The following is an 18,747-nucleotide window of genomic DNA, read 5'->3' as shown; positions in this document are numbered from 1 at the left end:
TTGACATTAATTTAATCAGTCATGTAGATTATGTGTCTTTCTCTGGCAGGGTTGTGTTTTCTGTTGTTGAGAAGAAGATTGAGTTTGTTTTTGTTTTTTTTGCTAAATTGTTTCCATCCACAGCTGAGCCTCAGGCACACCAGTCCAGTCCTCAGAGCTACTGGAACTCAGCAACGTTTGTTTTTCAGGACGTTGAGTCCTTTCTGGTTCTTTGTCTTAAACGCCATGACAAAGTGCTGAGGGGCGATCTTCCCCCGCCCATCCTCGTCCACCTGGCCCATGAAGATGTAGTTCAACCCTGGTGAGGTCACACAGAAAGAGCCTGAATGCAGTGGCGGAACGGCAGAGACATTCAGGGAGGCCAAACATCAGAATCTCAATGCGGCAGGTCTGTATACCATATGTTTATATGCATACATATAAACATATTTAATGTTTCATTGACTGTTTGGACTTTGAGTTCTGCCGCTCACCTCACATTTTGGGTGCGAGCTCTATCAATTGAGCGTGACGGCACAGCAGAGGAGGCAAACTCAGAGCCATAGGTTATTCAAAACAGTCAACCAGGAACTGCATAGTGATTGTAATCGTTTAGAGAACGCAATTTTCTGTAGCAGTGATTTTATATATTACAAACAAGTATATCATTAAAAACATGAAGCCAAAGCACTCACCTCTTCTGATAAATGGGCACTTCTTGCACAGGATTATGATCTTGGTGCTCATGGTCTTTCCTGCCTGCTGGATGGCCAGACTGCCTTCCTTATACACGTTGATGATAGAGACAGTGGCATACATACTTCCTCCTCTCATCACCGCCGTAATTACAGTCCCTGTTATCACTGATTCACACACACAAAGGTCATGATAAAAATAACCAAACATACAGAAAAGTGTTAAAAAATTCACAGTAAAAATCTATCACATAATAAGAATCGATGTGTCTTCCAATTAACACACATCCCACTGTCATTTTTAATTTACATAAACTAATACATGATCATTAAGTAGCTTGGCAAGAGCTGCATCTGGCCTGTAGTGAGACAGAAAGCCAAAGCTATAAGCACAGTGACAACAGCGGCATAATGAGACTTTGGAAAACCGCCAGAACGAAAGATATTACTGACTCATATCAGACAGGCAATTAAAAAAACATTTTAACATGGCAGTTCAATTTATCACACTGCAGGCTACAATAAAAGGGAAAATGTACCACCAATATATATAGACAGAAAATAATGTTTCAACAGCAGAGAAGGACATGTGAAATTTAGAATAGGAGATTTAACAGAGAATCAGTTGTGTTGAATTTTGTTTATGTGAACAATGTGTGACGACGACATTTCAATGCATTCTCTTTAAAGTCAGTTCGTAAAGATGTCATGGTGGATTAACAGCAGAGCCTCTCAACATTTCCTTCCAGGCTTTCAACACTCCCCTTATGACCTTTTTATGGCTTCCTTATCCATCTGCAAGCTAATAGCTCCTTCTCAAATACTCCACAAATACACAACATCAAGGATATCGTTTGCTGTAATTTTAAGACTTTCAAAAGGTTATTGACTCCAGCATGTGGCCCTGATGGTGATGAGGCCAAGTTAAATGTGTGAAATCATTATTGTGCAGCAGACAGCTGAAATGTTTTACGTGTGAGTCAGTGGAGCTAAGGTTGCTTAGAAATTTATAAAATACAATCTAATATGGAATAGAAAACAGATAGCAGCTCAGTGCTTTCATCTAGAATTTTTTTATACAAGACAGGAGATTTAAAAAAAAAAATTGAGCAGCATCCAGAAATTGAAGCTGTGACAAATTGTACAAGTTTGCTACTATATCTCCCAGTTATTTTCTTTTTCTTCCAGCTACTGCTGAAAAATGTGACAAATATGCTGAGTAAAGTTTCAGCCATTTCCTGTTTAGTCTACCCAGTCTCTCTGAGTAAAATAACACACAGTTTTGTTGTTATGACTCGTTGAGCATGGAAGAGACTGACATTTAGCAGTGACAGCAGAGTGAGAGGGATTCACGTCTCGTTCAGCATGAGCAGGATTCTTTACACTGATGGTACCAATATGTCTGGACTTCACATACTGCTTGTTTCATTTCCTGACAGGGATGAGGCAAGGCAGAAGACGAGCCTGCTTCAGTAATGTGACTGGTGCTACTGTCATACAAACCAGAAGATTGTTTCTGACAATCCAATGTCCATATATCACACCATTAGATTAGGGAATAGCAATGGTTTTGACTTTAAGTGTTGATAAGACTAACTATTTTCAGTCTGTCTCGCCACCTCATTAAAATATGATGTAACATACCGAGCGCTGACTCCTCCACCACATCACACAGGCTACTTTTTCCGCATGCACCACCACATCGCTTGCCTTTTCCTCAGTTCCTGATGCAAATCCAACTGAACCCCTTTGAAATGCCAATCTAACACATGTGGTAAACATCTCTGAGAAGAAAATATCAGAGAGCCCGAGAGTAGTAAGCTGAGGCCGAGCCTGAATCAACACTTTCATTTATCAACAGTTTACCTACAGTCTGAGGCTGAGTGTATGTGTGTGTGTTTACACTGGCGGTAACGGTGTCCTACTGTATACGTTTCACATCCTGACAGGCTATCAAGGAAGTCTTTGAGATGCGCCGTGAAAAATCTAAGGAGCAAAGATAACGACATGATCGGGACTGTAAAAAGCTTGCAGGGGAGATTTGGCTGTTGATGCAAATGTGGGCTCTGCTGACGTAAATCTCAAGAGTATCTGTACTGTATCTGTGTTTTTGTACAGTTGATAAATTGGTTAATCCTCCAAGACAAATACCTGCTGAGCTCCACTCTTCTTAAATACACTATATCCAATATTAAGAATAATATTGTGGCTTCCTCTGCTAGTGGGTGTGACCTCTCTTCTTCCACAGCCTTAGCTCAGTGCCATGTTATCGACACTGTGTCTAACTTTGCTCTTATTCAATGTATTGAAATACAAGAAGTGGTGCAGCAGTTAAGTTCTGTAACATGTGTTCTTGACCCAATGCCTACTAAGTTGTTTAGGACCCCCTTGAAAATGAGTCATGTCAAGGGGTTATTCCTAATTAAGTATTTCCCAAAACAGAAAAAAAATCTCATCCATTTGGTAGATGATGTCATGATGACCACAGTGCATAAACTGCCCTGGTCAGAGTTGTAAACGATCTTAAAATTAGCTCATGCAACCATAAAGTCACTATTCTTGTACTTCCTGACTTCAGTGCAGCCTTTGCCACTGTTGACCATGAGACTGTTTAGGCACAGTTCTTTATTGGCTTTCTTTCTATCTTACTGGAAGATCTTTTTCTGTTTCTATTGGTAAGTTTGAATCGGCTAAAATCAGTAATCCATATGGAGTCCTACCAGGGTCAATTCTTGGTCTGCTGCTGGTTAATTTGTATACGCTCTCACTTGTGTCCATCATTCAGCTATACAATATTTTATACAACATCTCTACCGATGACACACAGTTATACATATCTGTTTTTGCAACAACCGTAATCCAATGAAGGACCTCATCCAGTACATAGCAGATACCAAATATTGGCTGGCCAAAATGTTTTTACAGCTAAATGAGGACAAAATAGAGATTCTTTTATTAGGACCAGATGGACGCTTTGACGGTAAAATCTTGTGAGCAGACCAAAAATTTGGGTGTGATTTTGGATGCTGATCTTAACTTCCAGAAGCACATATCTAATATCCAAGACAGCCTTTTATGATCTCTGAAATATATCTAAAAGTTTCTTTCTGTCACAGTCAGACTATGGAAAGCTAGTTCATGTGTTTATTTCTAATAAATTCGATAAATGTAATTCACTTTTTGTTGGACTGACAAATAAATCAATTCCAGTTCCTTTAAAATGCTGCAGTCAGAATGTTAACTAAAACCAACAGGCTTGAACACACCACTCCCAGTAAAACAAAGAATTGATTTTTTAAATACTAGTACTGAGCAGATCCCTTAGATCATCGATCTTATTGTACTTAGAATACATTTTAAATCAGTTTATATTGCCTTCTGTCATTATGGCCCTACTGCATATCTTATATGTTTTTTTCATATATTACCCCATATGCCTGCTTTTATTTTACCTTGAAGCACACTGAGTCTATGCCTGTCTTATGAAATGTGCTTTATAAATAATCTTGACTTGACTTGCCTAGTGTTTAGGTTTGGGATTAGTATATATGTAACAAGAGATAAGTTCAATATTAACACAAGCAAAGCTTTGGCATATCAGTGACTGTAGCTTATGTGGTTTACATAAATTGCAATAAGCATTGACGTTCTTACCGAAATTGCTGGAGCAGTAATTGCTCTCAAGCGTTCCCCGTCTTTTGCATTTCTGTTGGCACAGGGCTACAGAGTACTTCAGGGCTGTGGAGGCACACACAAGAAAATTCAATCTGTAATTTTTGCCTGCCAGTGATGCAAGCAAGTAAGTTATGGTTGCATCTGTTTCTACTCTGGTTCATTTATAGAAATTTCTCAGCTTAAGAGCATCTTCAAAATGAATGGTTTTCAGTCTCACACACAGTGTATAAAACAATTGACCCAGTGTGGCTAGAGAACATGTTTTTAGAGTTAGAGATAGTAAAGAGTCTATAAAGGAAAGAACCAAGACTCTAAATATTATCCTTACTGAAAAGGGAAAACTTGGAGAAGATAAGCCAACCAGAGAGTGTTGTCACAGTATGACATCAGGACACAGAGGTGCCAAAATAACCTGGCTTGACTAAGGGGAAAAAACAACAGTGTGTATGTGGGAATGTCAGTTTGAGTCTGAAAATGGACTGCGAATGCGGGTGCGGACACACACCCACGGCGCATATGAATTTGTGTTACGTACAGTTTACACAAGAGTAATGTCAGTGAAACACACCAGTTTTAGCATATGTTGTGTTTGAACATGTACTGTTATTGGCTGCATCTTAAAAGTACTGTGTGTTCTATTCACTGTCTGTACACCGAATCATAAAGATCCTTTATTAGGTATGACTTTTTAAAGTAACTCACCACTTAACCTATTTGATTTAAACAGAGTATTTGTAATTATGTTATCTATATATCCACATGCACTGTAAAGCAGCCCAGGTCAGAATTTTGATCTATAAACAGTATAAGGACAGCTCTTGCAGGAGTTAATAATCACTTCATTGTACTATGACTTCAGCAATAGACTTCACTTATTCCTTTTCTTGTCCAAATCTGCTATCAGAGGCAGGTTCCAGATCTCCCTTGGGTAAAATAAAGATAAATAATCCCCACATGTGAGACAAAAGAATCCCGAAGTCCAAAGCCAGTAAGTCTCATAGCTACATCAACAAATACAGATGTTAGATGGAGATTATGATTGGATAAAAGCTGCTACCTACGTATGGGCCTGGTGGTGACTGGCTGAGTGGTAGTGGTGGGTGGTATTGTGGTGGTGGGGAATTTCTTTGGTCTGAACTTGTAGTGTCCAATGAAGCCATCTGCGGTTAGACTGAGATCTGAGAGGAACTGGATTAGAAGTTGGTTTCCATCAGAGAACACTGGCCTGCAGAAGAAACACAGGAAAGTACACTTAGGGTGAAACTGAGAGGAAGTCATGGGATGGATGTTTGAGTGTACAATAAAAATCTCCTGCATGACAGAATCACCTACGCTGGGGGGCTGTCTCCACAGTATTTTCCAATCCTCTTGGCATCATTGATTTCCGCCCCGTTGAAAATGGAGACGTGATCATAACGGCAGTAGTTATCTCTTTCCACGTCAAACTTCTCAAACTTCACTTCAATGATCTGCAGCAAGAAGACAGGACTCTTTCATCAAGCACAAACTTGTAATCGACCCAAGGCCGATCAAAGGGTACCCTGTCATTTGTGGGATGATGTAGGCTTGTTCCACACCCGTTATACATTGAGGGAACGTTTTATACATGTTTAACCATTAGCTGCTCAGTCGGCGAATTTCCACAAATCTGTATTCATTTAAGGGTTGTTTCAGTCATTGAACTTCATTATATTAAGAAATATAAAGATGAAATCATTTTGAACAGTCTGACCTGGTTCTTTGGTGCCACTATGTGCCAGGAGCAGGTGACACCAGCCGGGTAGTCCTTTTCAGGCCAGTTGGGTGTTTTGAACGTCCCAGAAGGCTTGTCTAATCTGCCTCCACAGTACTGGTCCCCTGTTGAGTAATAACCAAAGTTAATCTTAGACTGTCATCAGGACCATGATTGTGCAATCAATCAGCAAAATATAATTCCTGTTCCATGAAAGAAATTATCCAGATCTTATTTACCCTCTTTTGAAAGTTGATAATGTTGTATACATTATGATCCTGTAATTAACCACTTGTTTACTTCAACAAGTGCTCTCATCACCTCCTTTGTGATTATGAGTGCCCTTAAATGTAAGTCACTAATTAGTCCTGTGTAGTTAGTGATTTAAAAATAAATACTGCATGCCTCTGATGAAGTCAAGCATCTGATAAACATCAGTTCAATAATGACTTTAAAACCCTGGAATCTCTCTTTTTTTCTGCGAAACATACACTTAGATTGATTTCCTTTTCAACATGCCAAGTACAGTTTAGCACAATGACAAAAATAGAAGAGTTTTGGTGCTGTGCAGTTGTGACAACACTCAGGGACAGTATGACAACAGTCAGTTTGCAATATGCTACCATCTCGTCTAACAGTGGACGAGACTTTGTAATCCTGCAGAGAGGAAAAGGCTTGGTCAACTCTAAACTGATACTTCTGACCTGTGCCTTGGACTCAAGTGCTCCAAAAAATGTCAGCGAGAAATTCCACATCACACTGTGAAAAGGGTTGAGATGTTCTTCTCTTTTTGTCCAAACCCATAGCATTATCTTGGACTGCTGAAAACCCCCAATGGTCACTGACTTGTACTGAGAAGAACAGCTGTATGCCTTAAATGTGATTCACAGCTGAAGTAAGAAAGGTTAATGTCCCTCCTCTCTCTCGCCATAAATGCTATGACCTCTCAGAGGCAACCCATGTTAAACAGCCTTGTTAATTTGACCCTCTGCCCAAATATACACACTCCCAGAATTGTATTACATTCCCAGGGTGGGCTTAAGTAATTACATAGCCTACATGGTAGTGACAAGATATTGTGTGGGGCAGCAAGACTAAAAGGCACCATGACAAGAACTCCTTCTTCCACATGTTTGCCTACCTCTCTCATGTGGATGGGCAGCAGAGAAAACAGCAAGGAAGCCACTCCCAGCAGTGTTGGCATCAGATACCATCTGCATGAGCATCTTGTTGCCCGTGGAAACCAGGGCTCCGGGCTTGAACGTACCACAGAAGCGACCCAGTCTCTGTCCACTGACATGGCCACTGTAAACATCCACATAGTCATAGCGGCAAAGGTTGTCGCTCTCCAAGTCGATGAAGCGGAATGACAGGACCACCACTTTCCCCTCAGGGACCTGGGTGGGAATTTACAGAGGGCATTAAGGGTCAATTTGTCATTATCACTAAGTGCATGCTATGAATGCAGCTTTTTCCAGTTACCCTCAGCTTGACTGACTAAATATCACCTACAGTCATGTAAGGAAGTCAGTCAGCAAAAACTGCCATAAACTGGCTGATCGAGGCAAGTATTTTTAGAAGTATATGGGGTGTGGGGTTAATAGGCTAAACTACTACTAAATAGTGGAGTTGTGCGTTGAGATTTTAATTGACAAGCCATTGAGGACTCTTAGTTTTATCATTATAATGATTTTAGACTGTGGTAAGAAAGCAAAACATGAAAATATGAAGTTGCACTCACTGTGATTCTCCACACACATTTGGTATTTGGAGGGTAAACTCCTGGGTATCCCTGGCTCCCGATTACTCCTGATTCTCCTGTGATGTTTCCGCCGCATGTGAAGATTGGTCTAGGAGGGGGAAAATGTTTTCTAGATGATAATGATGTGTTACACCACTGAACATAGTATTAACATTAACGACAGCCTGCGATTGATTTACACAGATTTAATTCCTCGACAATGCGCCACATGTCCTGACTGAAAGCAGCCCAGACTGCAGAATATTCCTCTAAATAAACTCCAGTTCATTGCTTCTCCACAGTCCCACAGCCTACATGGGAATCCTGACACCTTGCTTGCTCATAAAGCCTTCCAATAAATTTTGAAATAATGTAAATAAAGCTGTACCTCCGCTGAGACTGCGCACAGACCTCTGTCAATAACAGTAGACTCCATGCGCAAAAAATACTGCATGTTCTCCACATTGTTGGGTTACCGGAGCAGGCGCTTCGCCTGTTTTCGCCCCGTGGCATGAATGGCATTGTGTTCAGCAGCTGAAATGGTGGGGAAAAGTACCCAGGAGTTCCTGCAGGGAGTTTCAGCAACTGCAAACTGGAGCAGATGAATATAGCGTTTGTTCTGCGTGGTAGGAGGGACGGAGCACAGGCTACTGCTTTTTCAAAAAAAAAGAAAAAAGAAAAAAAAACATTAAAGACGAGCTTGGGGGTGTGGGGTCTCGCATACGACACCTGGACCAAAAAGCTTAAAGGAGGTGGCATGAATAAACTTGACTCGGGACTTCATACATGAATGATTTGGAATCCCACTCAATATCAACCATGGCCTCTATACATATATATGCATATGACAGAGAGTTGATAAATAGCCAAAGCATATCACACAACTCACTGCTTGCGAATATAGACTGCATTGATCAGATGTGAAGTGATAGAAGACAACTATGTCCTGTTCTCTATCAGGAATGTACATTTACACCAGATGGAATATCTTTTTTTAAGATTTTTGAAAACGCCGTGGGCTGTGGCTTGGCATAGGCCTATTAACATGCACAGGTATGACAGGTCCTATAGACTATAGGATGAGAGAAACAGAGACAGAGAACGAGGGTACCATCTGCTGGACCAAAATGGTATAACAATTATCTAAACGTCATTGTGCACATTTAGGCCTATAGTATTTTTCATTTAGCCTAACTAGACTATGTCAATGAAATGCGTGGAGGAGGGGGGAATACAGCAGGTGCTGGAAACCAAACTGCACTTTTTAACCATCCGCCACCTGCACCAAGACCCAGAAAGTATTTGAAAACATGGCTAATAAAAAAAACAAAAAAACAAAAAAGCACTGAAAAACTAAATAAAATAAAAAACTAATGAAAACTATAAAAACCCTGGTTGTGAATGAAAACTGTCAATCAGTTGTGTATTCCCGCACACTGACCATCACACTGTGCTGATACTTACTGCACATACGGCTACTTAAATGCATTAAAACATTCATAAAAACTGTGTATATAAAACTGATAAATATATACACAACTGATACATATATATATTGAATTTGAATTGAACTGAGTTGAGGGTGAGAAGATAAGTGTTGGTCATCATTTACTCGGTGATTGACTGTGTCGCCTAGAGTTTCACATTTGCCGCTATCTTCTAATCGGAGGTCGATTTTATTTTAGCTCCACAAAAGATGGCGGACCGTACGCCTGGTGGCTCTCAGAAAGCTAGCGCTAAGGTGAATTTACCGTTTGTGCTTGCATTTACTCAGTCTTATCTGCTGTAATGAAATCAATGTCAATATTAGTGTACCTGAACAACGTTTTGAGTGTTTTATGTGTATGTAGCTTGCACGAGACAACAGTTGCGAGTGTGCGCAGCGGTGTTAGCCACACTGGCTAACGTAGCTAAGCTAAGCTAACGATTTAGCATCCACAGGCAAGAGGTTGATGCAGAAAGGAGTGTTGTTCTCGTGGCTAGCTTATAGCGTTGATACAACTGTAGCTACTCTTAAGAACAGAACAATGTGTGGTGTTTATATGCTTGAGTGTTGAAATGGTAAATTCAATATTTGGGAGCTAGGGCCTATAACAATATATCTCGGCGTTTGTTAGCTCCATGCAGCAGCCGCATTCAGTCGAGGGCGCTGTGGCAGATACCAGTTTGTTAGGCCTCTGGCTAATTTTGCCCAGTTGGTGATATTTCTTTATATCCAACTACAATAAAATTGGAAGTGAGAAGCATACGCAACTTACAGTGCATCCATAAAATGTTAGAGCTGTGATCATTTAACTATGTGTGCACACAACCCACTTCACAGTGAAGCGCGAATGAATTGTGTGGTATTACGGTAACTAACCCCGCTTCACTTCACTGTCAACATGACCATTTTCATGTTTCATTTGTCATCTGAATAATAGTGATGACACTGCTCGAAGCATAAGTGATCTTTGTGATGGATAATGTGTATGTGGGTTTTAAATATGCGCCTAATTGAGAGTGAGGAGATACCTGTTGAAAGCTAACCATGCTTTGTTTACATCGGCAGGCGCTGCTTGAGAGCAAACTGAAGTCTTTCAGCATTGGAAAAATGGCAGTGGCAAAAAGGACCCTAAGCAAGAAAGAACAAGATGAAATAAAGAAAAAGGTAAGTATGATGGGTTGTTTTTAAATGTTAGAATATCGGCTACATATTGTATGGCAAGGCCTAACATATATTGCCAAAACTGCATCAGCTATTTTAATGATGTATTTATTGACTTTGATGCTGATTTCTATGTTCAGGAGGATGAGCGGGCAGCAGCAGAGATTTATGAGGAGTTTCTTGCTGCTTTTGAGGGAGGCGGGGAGGGCAAGGTCAAGGCTTTTGTCCGTGGTGGTATTGCAAATGCAACAAAAGGTACAGTATTTCTAATATTTTCACTCTGCATTTACCAAAGGGATTGCATGATATATTAATGCTCAAGCACAATTCACAGCATCCTTGGACATAAAAAACTGACATACTAATGCAATTTCCTTTTTTAATATGGTACCAACGTATTCTTTCTTCTTCCAGAGGAAGCAGCTGCTGATGAGAAGAAAGGAAAGTTGTATAAGCCCAAGTCACGTTTTGAGAACCAAACAAAAAGTTTTTTGCCTTTGGAAACCCCACCTCAGTTTTTAGCTTTAGATAAAAGACATGTAAGTACTATCACATATAGGAGCATCTCTTGCTTACTGCTATAGTTAATACTGCTTTCTTTTTATTTTGCTAATCATAATTCTACATCTGTTTTTCAGACTTTAAAGAAAAGTAATGAAAAGGAAAAGAAGAAGAGCAACTTGGAGCTCTTCAAAGAAGAACTTAAACAGTAAGCTTTCTATTTCCCATTTTAATAGTTTAGATTGGTGGAAACCCAGGTGTTGATGTGAGAAATAGTTGAGAAAGTGAAACAGTGTGTTGCTTGGAAGTCTTCACTTGCACTGTTCACTTTTTTCAGGGAACTTAAAAAGTAGTAATCATTCTAACATAAGTTGTACTTAATTGTATTATGTGCTGTTTCTTGCAGAATACAGGAGGAAAGGGATGAGCGACACAAGATGAAAGGACGTGTTAGTCGTTTTGAACCTCTCTCAGGCATGGATGGAAGACGCTCATGTAAGTGTCTTTTAAGTTGATTGACTGTGTTTTATGTACTAACTTGGCCTGAAATGGCCTCTGTCCTGCACGCTTTACTCCTCTCCCCACCCGACATTTCCACTTTTACCCTGAAACAAAATTTATACTGCTTTTCTGCTTCTTTTAGCGGATGGTTCTTCAAGGAGAAACCGTCCGTCCAGTGGTAATTTTGACTCAATATAGTGGCCGTGAATATCTTCATCTTGCTAAGAGCATGTGTTGTCCTGTCAGACAGCCATGGGAAAATTTTCTCTTTTCTATGTCTCTGCAGTTTTAGATGATTGTGCACCTGGTTCCCATGATGTTGGAGACCCATCCACTACAAACTTGTATCTCGGAAACATCAATCCACAGGTGAATTTAGATCCAAACATAACGCAAAGTGTAGAAGAGAGACACTAAGGCAATGACTAACAGATTCACTAAAAACAGGAGTGCTTGACTTGTGCACGTGCTTTATTTCCCAGGTTTCCAGTTGTTATTTAGTACAGATTTTTACCCTGTTTCCATCTTAAAAGTAAACATGTATGTCTTCCTGTCTTTGATTCATAGATGAATGAGGAGATGCTGTGTCAAGAATTTGGCCGCTATGGCCCTCTGGCCAGTGTGAAGATCATGTGGCCGAGGACAGACGAAGAGAGGGCTCGGGAGAGGAACTGTGGCTTTGTGGCTTTCATGAACAGGAGGGATGCTGAGAGAGCACTCAAAAATTTAAATGGTATGCATTTATAATATATGTATAAAATATATATAAAATATATATTTAATATATTATTAGTAAATGAAAATATAGCCTGTGACCACGTCATCAAAACTTGAACACTTCTTACTGAACAGACATTCACCGATAAGTCAGTTAGCAGCTAGGTAGCTAATTAGTTGCTAGGCTGCAACACATTAAACAGCATGTAAACAGAACTGCAGATGTCAGTTCAGACCTGTTTGATGCTGGTTTGGTTGTTGCCCTTAAAAAAGCCCTGTTAGCAAAACAGTGTGTCCATGACTTGTAGCTACAGCAGTTTGTTTGTGTCTCCAATGAGACATTAAATTTTGCAATTAAGTCACATTTATGAATAGCTTGGGTTGAAACATATTACATTGTCTTTTTACTTCAATCACAGGAAAGATGATAATGAACTTTGAGATGAAATTAGGATGGGGCAAAGGTGTGCCCATTCCACCACATCCCATCTACATCCCTCCTTCCATGATGGAGCACACACTCCCACCGCCTCCCTCTGGCCTTCCTTTCAACGGACAGCCCCGGGAGAGGCTAAAGAACCCCAATGCTCCCCTGCTTCCTCCACCTAAAAACAAGGAGGAGTTTGAGAAGGTAACTTAGAATGTCAGCATAGTATTTTCACATGGGTTATGGCAGTGTTTTGTTAATTCTGCTGGTAAGATGTTAGCCTTTTATAATGAGCGGTCAGGAAAGGTTTTAATCCTAGTTTCTGTAAATGATAGATTTTACATTGTTAAACTAGCTTTTTTCAATGAATTTAAAAGTTGGCTTAATAGAATGTTATTGTGTGGAAAATATGCAGTGTTTATGGTAAATGAGTAGAGTGTCAGGGGTGTTTGGCCTTTAGTAAAACTGACAGCAGTAAAGGAAAGTTATTGTCTCTTTGCACTTTTAAATGCATTTTTTATATTTTTCACCTGTTGCCTTTTTAACAATACTCACATTCTATGTTTATTATCTGATGTGACTTCATATACAGACTCTGTCGCAAGCCATAGTCAAAGTGGTTATCCCAACAGAAAGGTACATGTTTTTCTTTTTTTAAATTGGTGTACAAACTTAGACAAAAACATCCCATAATGAAGCTAAAAGTTTGATCAGTTGATCACTGCATGCTACAGGGGGCTGGTCAGTATGGGTGAGCAATGGTTGAAGCAATTGTATAATGTCTTCATATTAGTACATAGAATAATACTGACTGAAGTTTGTTTTGTACCTTGCTTTTTCACATTCCACCATCTCTCATGTTTTCCTTTTTAAATATGTAGCCAAACATCAGTTTAGTGCTTATTTAATGTGCTGTTTAGAGCCAAAGATCATGACTCAAGTCCATCACGGTTCCAACCCATACATCAACATTTAATCGTGTTGCTCTCAACTTTAGTGACATGTTACTCTGCCACATATGTAGTCTTCTGATTCTAGATCTAGATGTGTTCCTGCTCTCTGACCATTGCTCACGCACACCGTCTTCCCCCTTGGCCTCTGTCACTCTATCGGGAGCTCAGTAAATCTGGCCCCTGTCAACAAATCCAAACCTCCCAGTATTAGTCTCTATATGACCTTTGACATTGGCCTTGGTGAGCAGCACAAGTTGAACTGTCTGCAGCAGCGAGGGACCTGAAAAGCATCATGGGATGGATTGGGAAAGTATACAGAATTTTACCCCGCCATTGGTACGATCGGCTCCAATACAAGTAAATGTGATCTGTGTTGTCAAATGAAAGACATCCTTTGTCTTGTTGGCCACTTTAGGCTAATTGTATGCAGCCTGCACCATGTATCTCTATCCAGAAATTGTCACAAAAGAAGTCTAGTGATCCTATTTGCACTGTATTGAGTCATTATCAGCTCCACCACTAGATAAGATATTTAGGCCAATTATCCTATACTGCTTTGGTTCTTCATCACTTCACATTAGTCAGGAGATGAGTGAGAATTGAAAGGCATGGTATTGACAAATTTTTCAGTCACTACAGTGTCTTATCAATGTCTCGCTTCTACTTTCCCAACTTCCTCAGCTTCACTTGTTTCCCATTTTGTACTATTTGTATCTAGGAAGATTTCAAAGAATGGGTCCAGGCTGTGCAATGTAATTAAAACCTGTTGCACTGCACTCTTGAAGGACACAAACATGAACATTATTAGGAACTTGATTAAATTTTGCACACAATTTAAAAAAAATCTACGGTTACCTGAATTGTTAGATTGAATTAAATCTTAATTCATATGAATGTTTCACTGCTATCACTTGTTACTTTTAAGACTTTTGATTTTTGCCAGCATTTTATACATTAATGTTCTGCTTAGGCCCAGAGGCATAGTCACATTACATTTAATTTATGCCTGGTCATGTGACACTTTTTGACTGTTGTCTCTGTGTTGTATATGTATATAATATATGACTGCTGCTATATATGTATAGGCGGTCGTCTGCCCAAATATATAATATAAGTAATACGAGGACAGCGTACTATTCAGTTACAGCCTGCTGTGAGCAACAGCTGCAGTTAGGCCCTACAATATTTTTTTTAAATCAATCATGCATTATGGTATGTGTTTTGAGAGGCAACTGTTGTGAGTGTCAAACCACCAAGCATAAATTAAACTTGAGCAGACAGGCTTTTTGTAATGCTCAAGAGTCTGGCCAGTCTGAATCTGTTTGCTTTAACTGTGTTTTTCTTGTAGGAATTTGCTCTCTCTCATCCACCGAATGATCGAGTTTGTGGTGCGTGAAGGCCCAATGTTTGAAGCCATGATCATGAACAGAGAAATCAATAATCCCATGTACAGGTCAGTCCAGTTGCACATCAGAAATGTTGGGATTCTTGTCATTCCAGCACTTAAAAAGGTTGTTTTTGCAGAGTTATGATGTTTTTTCCTTTTCTTTTTCTTTAAGGTTTCTGTTTGAGAACCAGAGTCCAGCACATGTATACTACCGGTGGAAGCTGTACTCCATACTACAGGTTTGATTTCTATGTTTAAAAATGGCTCAGTGGAGAATTCCAGTGGCATCTAGCCCACAATGAAGTACATAATGTTCTAGGATGAAAGTCAAGCAGTCTATGTTTTGATATTGACTGAAGTCATTACTCGCTCAGGGTGAATCACCAGCCAAATGGCGAACAGAGGATTTTAGAATGTTTAAGAATGGCTCTTTGTGGCGTCCGCCTCCTCTTAATCCATACCTCCACGGCCCTTATGATGATGGTGAAGAAGAGGAGGAAGAGGAGGAGTCTAGCAAGAAAGGCTGCTTGAAAGAAGAGTAAGACAATTTGCACATGAATATTGCCGTAAGTTCAAGTTCAGTCATAAAACACGCTGTCATTGATTCTTTATCTCTGCAGAGAGCGAGACAAACTAGAGGAGATGCTGCGTGGATTGACTCCAAGGAGGGGAGACATAGCAGAAGCCATGCTGTTTTGTCTCAGTCACGCGGAAGCTGCTGAGGAGATAGTGGAGTGCATCACAGAGTCCCTTTCCATCCTCAAGACCCCTCTTCCGAAAAAGGCAAGGCGTTACACCGGCCTACTGCTGAGAAATAGACTAATCATTATGATGGATAAATTAGTAATCTGTGTTAGACCATTAACTTCAGAAACATTCCTTTGGGGTTAATGTTTTCTCTTTGACATTTCAGATTGCACGGTTATATCTTGTTTCGGATGTGCTGTACAACTCTTCTGCCAAAGTAGCCAACGCGTCTTATTACAGAAAATAGTAAGTTGTGCAATTTACAATCTCACACATCACTGTCAATTCAAGATCAATATTCCAAAGTCACTGCTTCAGTTTTTAAAATCATAAATCGATCTGACCCTTTTCTCTACAGTTTTGAGACAAAGCTCTGCCAGATTTTCTCTGACCTCAATGCAACATACAAAACGATACAAGGCCACCTTCAGTCTGAAAACTTTAAGGTACCAAATATCCAATTCCTGCTCAGTAACTTAAACCTATTGAATCATTTACATAATCAATTTTGTCACCTGTAGTATGTCACTCAGCTGCCTTTATCTTGCTTTCTTTTTTTTTTGTGGCAGCAACGTGTTATGTCATGTTTCCGTGCATGGGAGGACTGGGCTGTGTATCCAGACCCCTTCCTTATCAAACTGCAGAACATCTTCCTGGGTCTAGTTAATCTTTCAGTTGAAAAGGAGCCTGTTATCATCCCAGTAGAGGTAAACGATGTAAATAAAGTACAGTACTTCAAAATTCTCTTACCAATAACTTTGCTTTAAAAACCTATACCATCATTTATTAGACTCCTAAGTTTGAATCATTTTTGTAATGTGTTTTGCCCAGCCTGAGCCAACAGAGGACATTGACGGGGCTCCAATAGTGGAATATGTCGATGGAACTCCGCTGGAGGATGTGGATGGGATACCGATTGACGCAGGGCCTATCGATGGGGCCCCAATTGACGGAGCCCCTCTAGATGACCTAGACGGTGTTCCTATCAAGCAAATGGAGGAGGACATAGATGGAATACCTTGTGAGTGGTGCTAAGATTAACGCAAGATGAAGTCTTGTACAGTGACTCAAGTTATTGATTTTATTTCCCTTGTTTTTAAAGTTGATCAATCCAAGGAGGCAACCTTTAAGGTAGCACCGTCAAAATGGGAAGCAGTGGATGAGGCTGAGTTAGAGTCTCAAGGTGAGACATTTTGGTGGCATCAAACTATTCGGTTTCAACATGAGAAGTTTTAACCTCAGTACATAAACTACCTTTGTGTCACCAGTTCTGTATGCATTCTTATTTATTGTCTTTTGTTTGCTCCTCAGCTGTGACAACTTCAAAATGGGAGATATTTGAGCAGCCAGAAGAAGCTAAAAAGTGAGTTGTGTTTGCGTGCTCTGATTTGAGGATAACAGTCTGTTCTGTTGTCCAAATACCCTAACCCTTTTTTTCTTAAAATGTATCCACCTCTAAAGGGATGAAGACGACAGTGATGACGATGACAAGAGCCCCCGCTCAGAAGATACTCCGAGTTATTCTAACCCCATCAGAGATGACCCAGATATTAAGACCAAGTTGTCTGAAATGAACGAGGAAAAACGCACCAAGCTGAGAGAGATAGAGGTACTTAACAATAGTCACCACCACTACCACCACTACCACCCCACTACTAACCACAACAGCATGAAATGTATTGTTTTGACCATTTTCCTTCCTTGTGGTGTTCATCCAGGTTAAAGTTATGAAGTTCCAGGACGAGCTGGAGTTAGGGAAAAGGCCCAAGAAACCCGGCCACAGTATTCAGGAGCAGGTGGAGCACTACAGGGACAAACTACTACAAAAGGTATCTAATTATTCTCTGCACATTTGGCTACAGATCATATAAAATACAGGAGTCAATGGAGGTCATATATTGTTTTTCTCTGGTAGGAAAAAGAAAAAGAGAAACTTGAACGGGAGAAAGAGAGGGAGAAGAAAGAAAAGGAGAAAGCTGAAGCACGGATCAAAGATCTGAAGAAGGAAAAAGAGAAGGAGGACACACCAACTAGAAAAGAGAGGTGAGATAACCAGTTGGCTGGTTGCAGTGTGGTGTCAGGTTTATCAGTAAGTAAAAGGTGCAGTTGTAGTATTTCAGTGTTTTTTTTATAAAACATGGGATTTGTTTAATTTCCATCTGACAGATATTTGTCCCCTCCGGTTGATAGGAAGCGGCGTCACAGTGGGTCGCCCAGCCCAACGCGGAGCAGCAGCAGAAGAGGCCGGTCGTCTTCACCCCGTTCAGAGCGGTCAGAACGATCAGAGCGTTCCGACCGCTCATACTCAAAAGACACATCCTCCCGCATCTCTCATAAAGACTCCCCTCGATCCAGCAACAAAAAGTCATCCAAGAGGTACAAAATCTGGTCAATGTTTTGCTACCTTAAACACAGTTGATCAGGCATCATTTCTCTCTGGATCAGTTAGTTAATTGCAGGGGGATTAAATCTTAAAGTCATAACAAATGTGTTTTTCCTTCCAGATCCCCCTCATCACCTCGCACACCCAAACGATCCAGGAGGTCACGCTCCAGGACACCCAAGAAATCAGCCAAGAAGTCCCGCTCCAAATCAAGGTCCCCTCACCGGTCTCACAAAAAATCAAAGAAGAGCAAACACTGACACTTCTTTTCCCTCAACCTTCAACCCCCTCCACCCCCCTCATCCTTACCTTCTCTGCGCCGTATTGTATAAAAGATTTGAATGATTTGGCAGCTGAAGATCTCTGCCCAAATGTTAATGTATAGACAATGAAGAGTGGAGGGTGCTGCATGGGTTTCCATCTGGTATATCAAACAGATGGAGCCATTGCTGTTTTATATTGTAAAAAAATAATGTGCTTGTGTGTCCTGATTCCCCACCACTTCCCAAATGGAATTCATCCATGTGGTAGACCACACCCGTACAGAGTGTGATGACAATAGTCTTATATTCATGCTGTCATTTTCTGTTTTTGTAGTTCACATAAAAACAAAAATTCGTAATAAAAAGGTGTCATTTCTAATCAAACATGATGTGGTGATA

At 40.3% G+C, this 18,747-nt stretch overlaps 2 protein-coding genes across 8 annotated transcripts; one reads left to right on the top strand and one right to left on the bottom strand.

Moving 5' to 3' along the window:
- Positions 1 to 167: 167 nt before the first annotated feature.
- On the bottom strand, positions 168 to 15,511 carry pcolce2b (procollagen C-endopeptidase enhancer 2b). Of its 2 annotated transcripts, none has more exons than XM_053342699.1 (9): positions 15,483 to 15,511; positions 7,823 to 7,931; positions 7,223 to 7,478; positions 6,082 to 6,206; positions 5,682 to 5,818; positions 5,411 to 5,574; positions 4,329 to 4,412; positions 675 to 842; positions 168 to 298 (listed from the first exon to the last, which is right to left on the bottom strand). In XM_053342699.1, exons 1-9 carry the CDS (start codon positions 15,509 to 15,511, stop codon positions 168 to 170), a joined length of 1,203 nt encoding a protein of 400 aa, XP_053198674.1. The 2 variants fall into 2 exon arrangements, with proteins under 2 accessions (XP_053198674.1, XP_053198675.1); XM_053342700.1 differs by lacking the exon at positions 15,483 to 15,511 and adding an exon at positions 8,211 to 8,359.
- On the top strand, positions 9,517 to 18,732 carry u2surp (U2 snRNP-associated SURP domain containing). Of its 6 annotated transcripts, none has more exons than XM_053342694.1 (26): positions 9,517 to 9,563; positions 10,374 to 10,472; positions 10,610 to 10,724; positions 10,884 to 11,008; positions 11,108 to 11,178; positions 11,377 to 11,465; positions 11,614 to 11,649; positions 11,758 to 11,840; positions 12,039 to 12,204; positions 12,608 to 12,819; positions 13,208 to 13,251; positions 14,917 to 15,021; positions 15,128 to 15,194; positions 15,330 to 15,493; positions 15,576 to 15,738; positions 15,869 to 15,948; positions 16,061 to 16,148; positions 16,272 to 16,409; positions 16,534 to 16,723; positions 16,805 to 16,885; positions 17,014 to 17,065; positions 17,164 to 17,311; positions 17,421 to 17,531; positions 17,618 to 17,745; positions 17,893 to 18,078; positions 18,207 to 18,732. In XM_053342694.1, the coding sequence occupies exons 1-26, from the start codon at positions 9,519 to 9,521 to the stop codon at positions 18,343 to 18,345; spliced, it is 2,925 nt and encodes a 974-aa protein (XP_053198669.1). In that variant the 5' UTR covers positions 9,517 to 9,518; the 3' UTR covers positions 18,346 to 18,732. The 6 variants fall into 6 exon arrangements, with proteins under 6 accessions (XP_053198669.1, XP_053198667.1, XP_053198668.1 ...); XM_053342692.1 differs by having other exon boundaries at positions 17,869 to 18,078; XM_053342693.1 differs by having other exon boundaries at positions 16,272 to 16,418.
- The last annotated feature ends 15 nt before the right edge of the window (positions 18,733 to 18,747 follow it).

Source organism: Scomber japonicus, chromosome 21, assembly GCF_027409825.1.
Source record: "Scomber japonicus isolate fScoJap1 chromosome 21, fScoJap1.pri, whole genome shotgun sequence".
NCBI classification, from domain to species: domain Eukaryota; kingdom Metazoa; phylum Chordata; class Actinopteri; order Scombriformes; family Scombridae; genus Scomber; species Scomber japonicus.
Note: the sequence above shows the minus strand (reverse complement) of the source record. Positions and strands in the feature narration are given on the sequence as shown.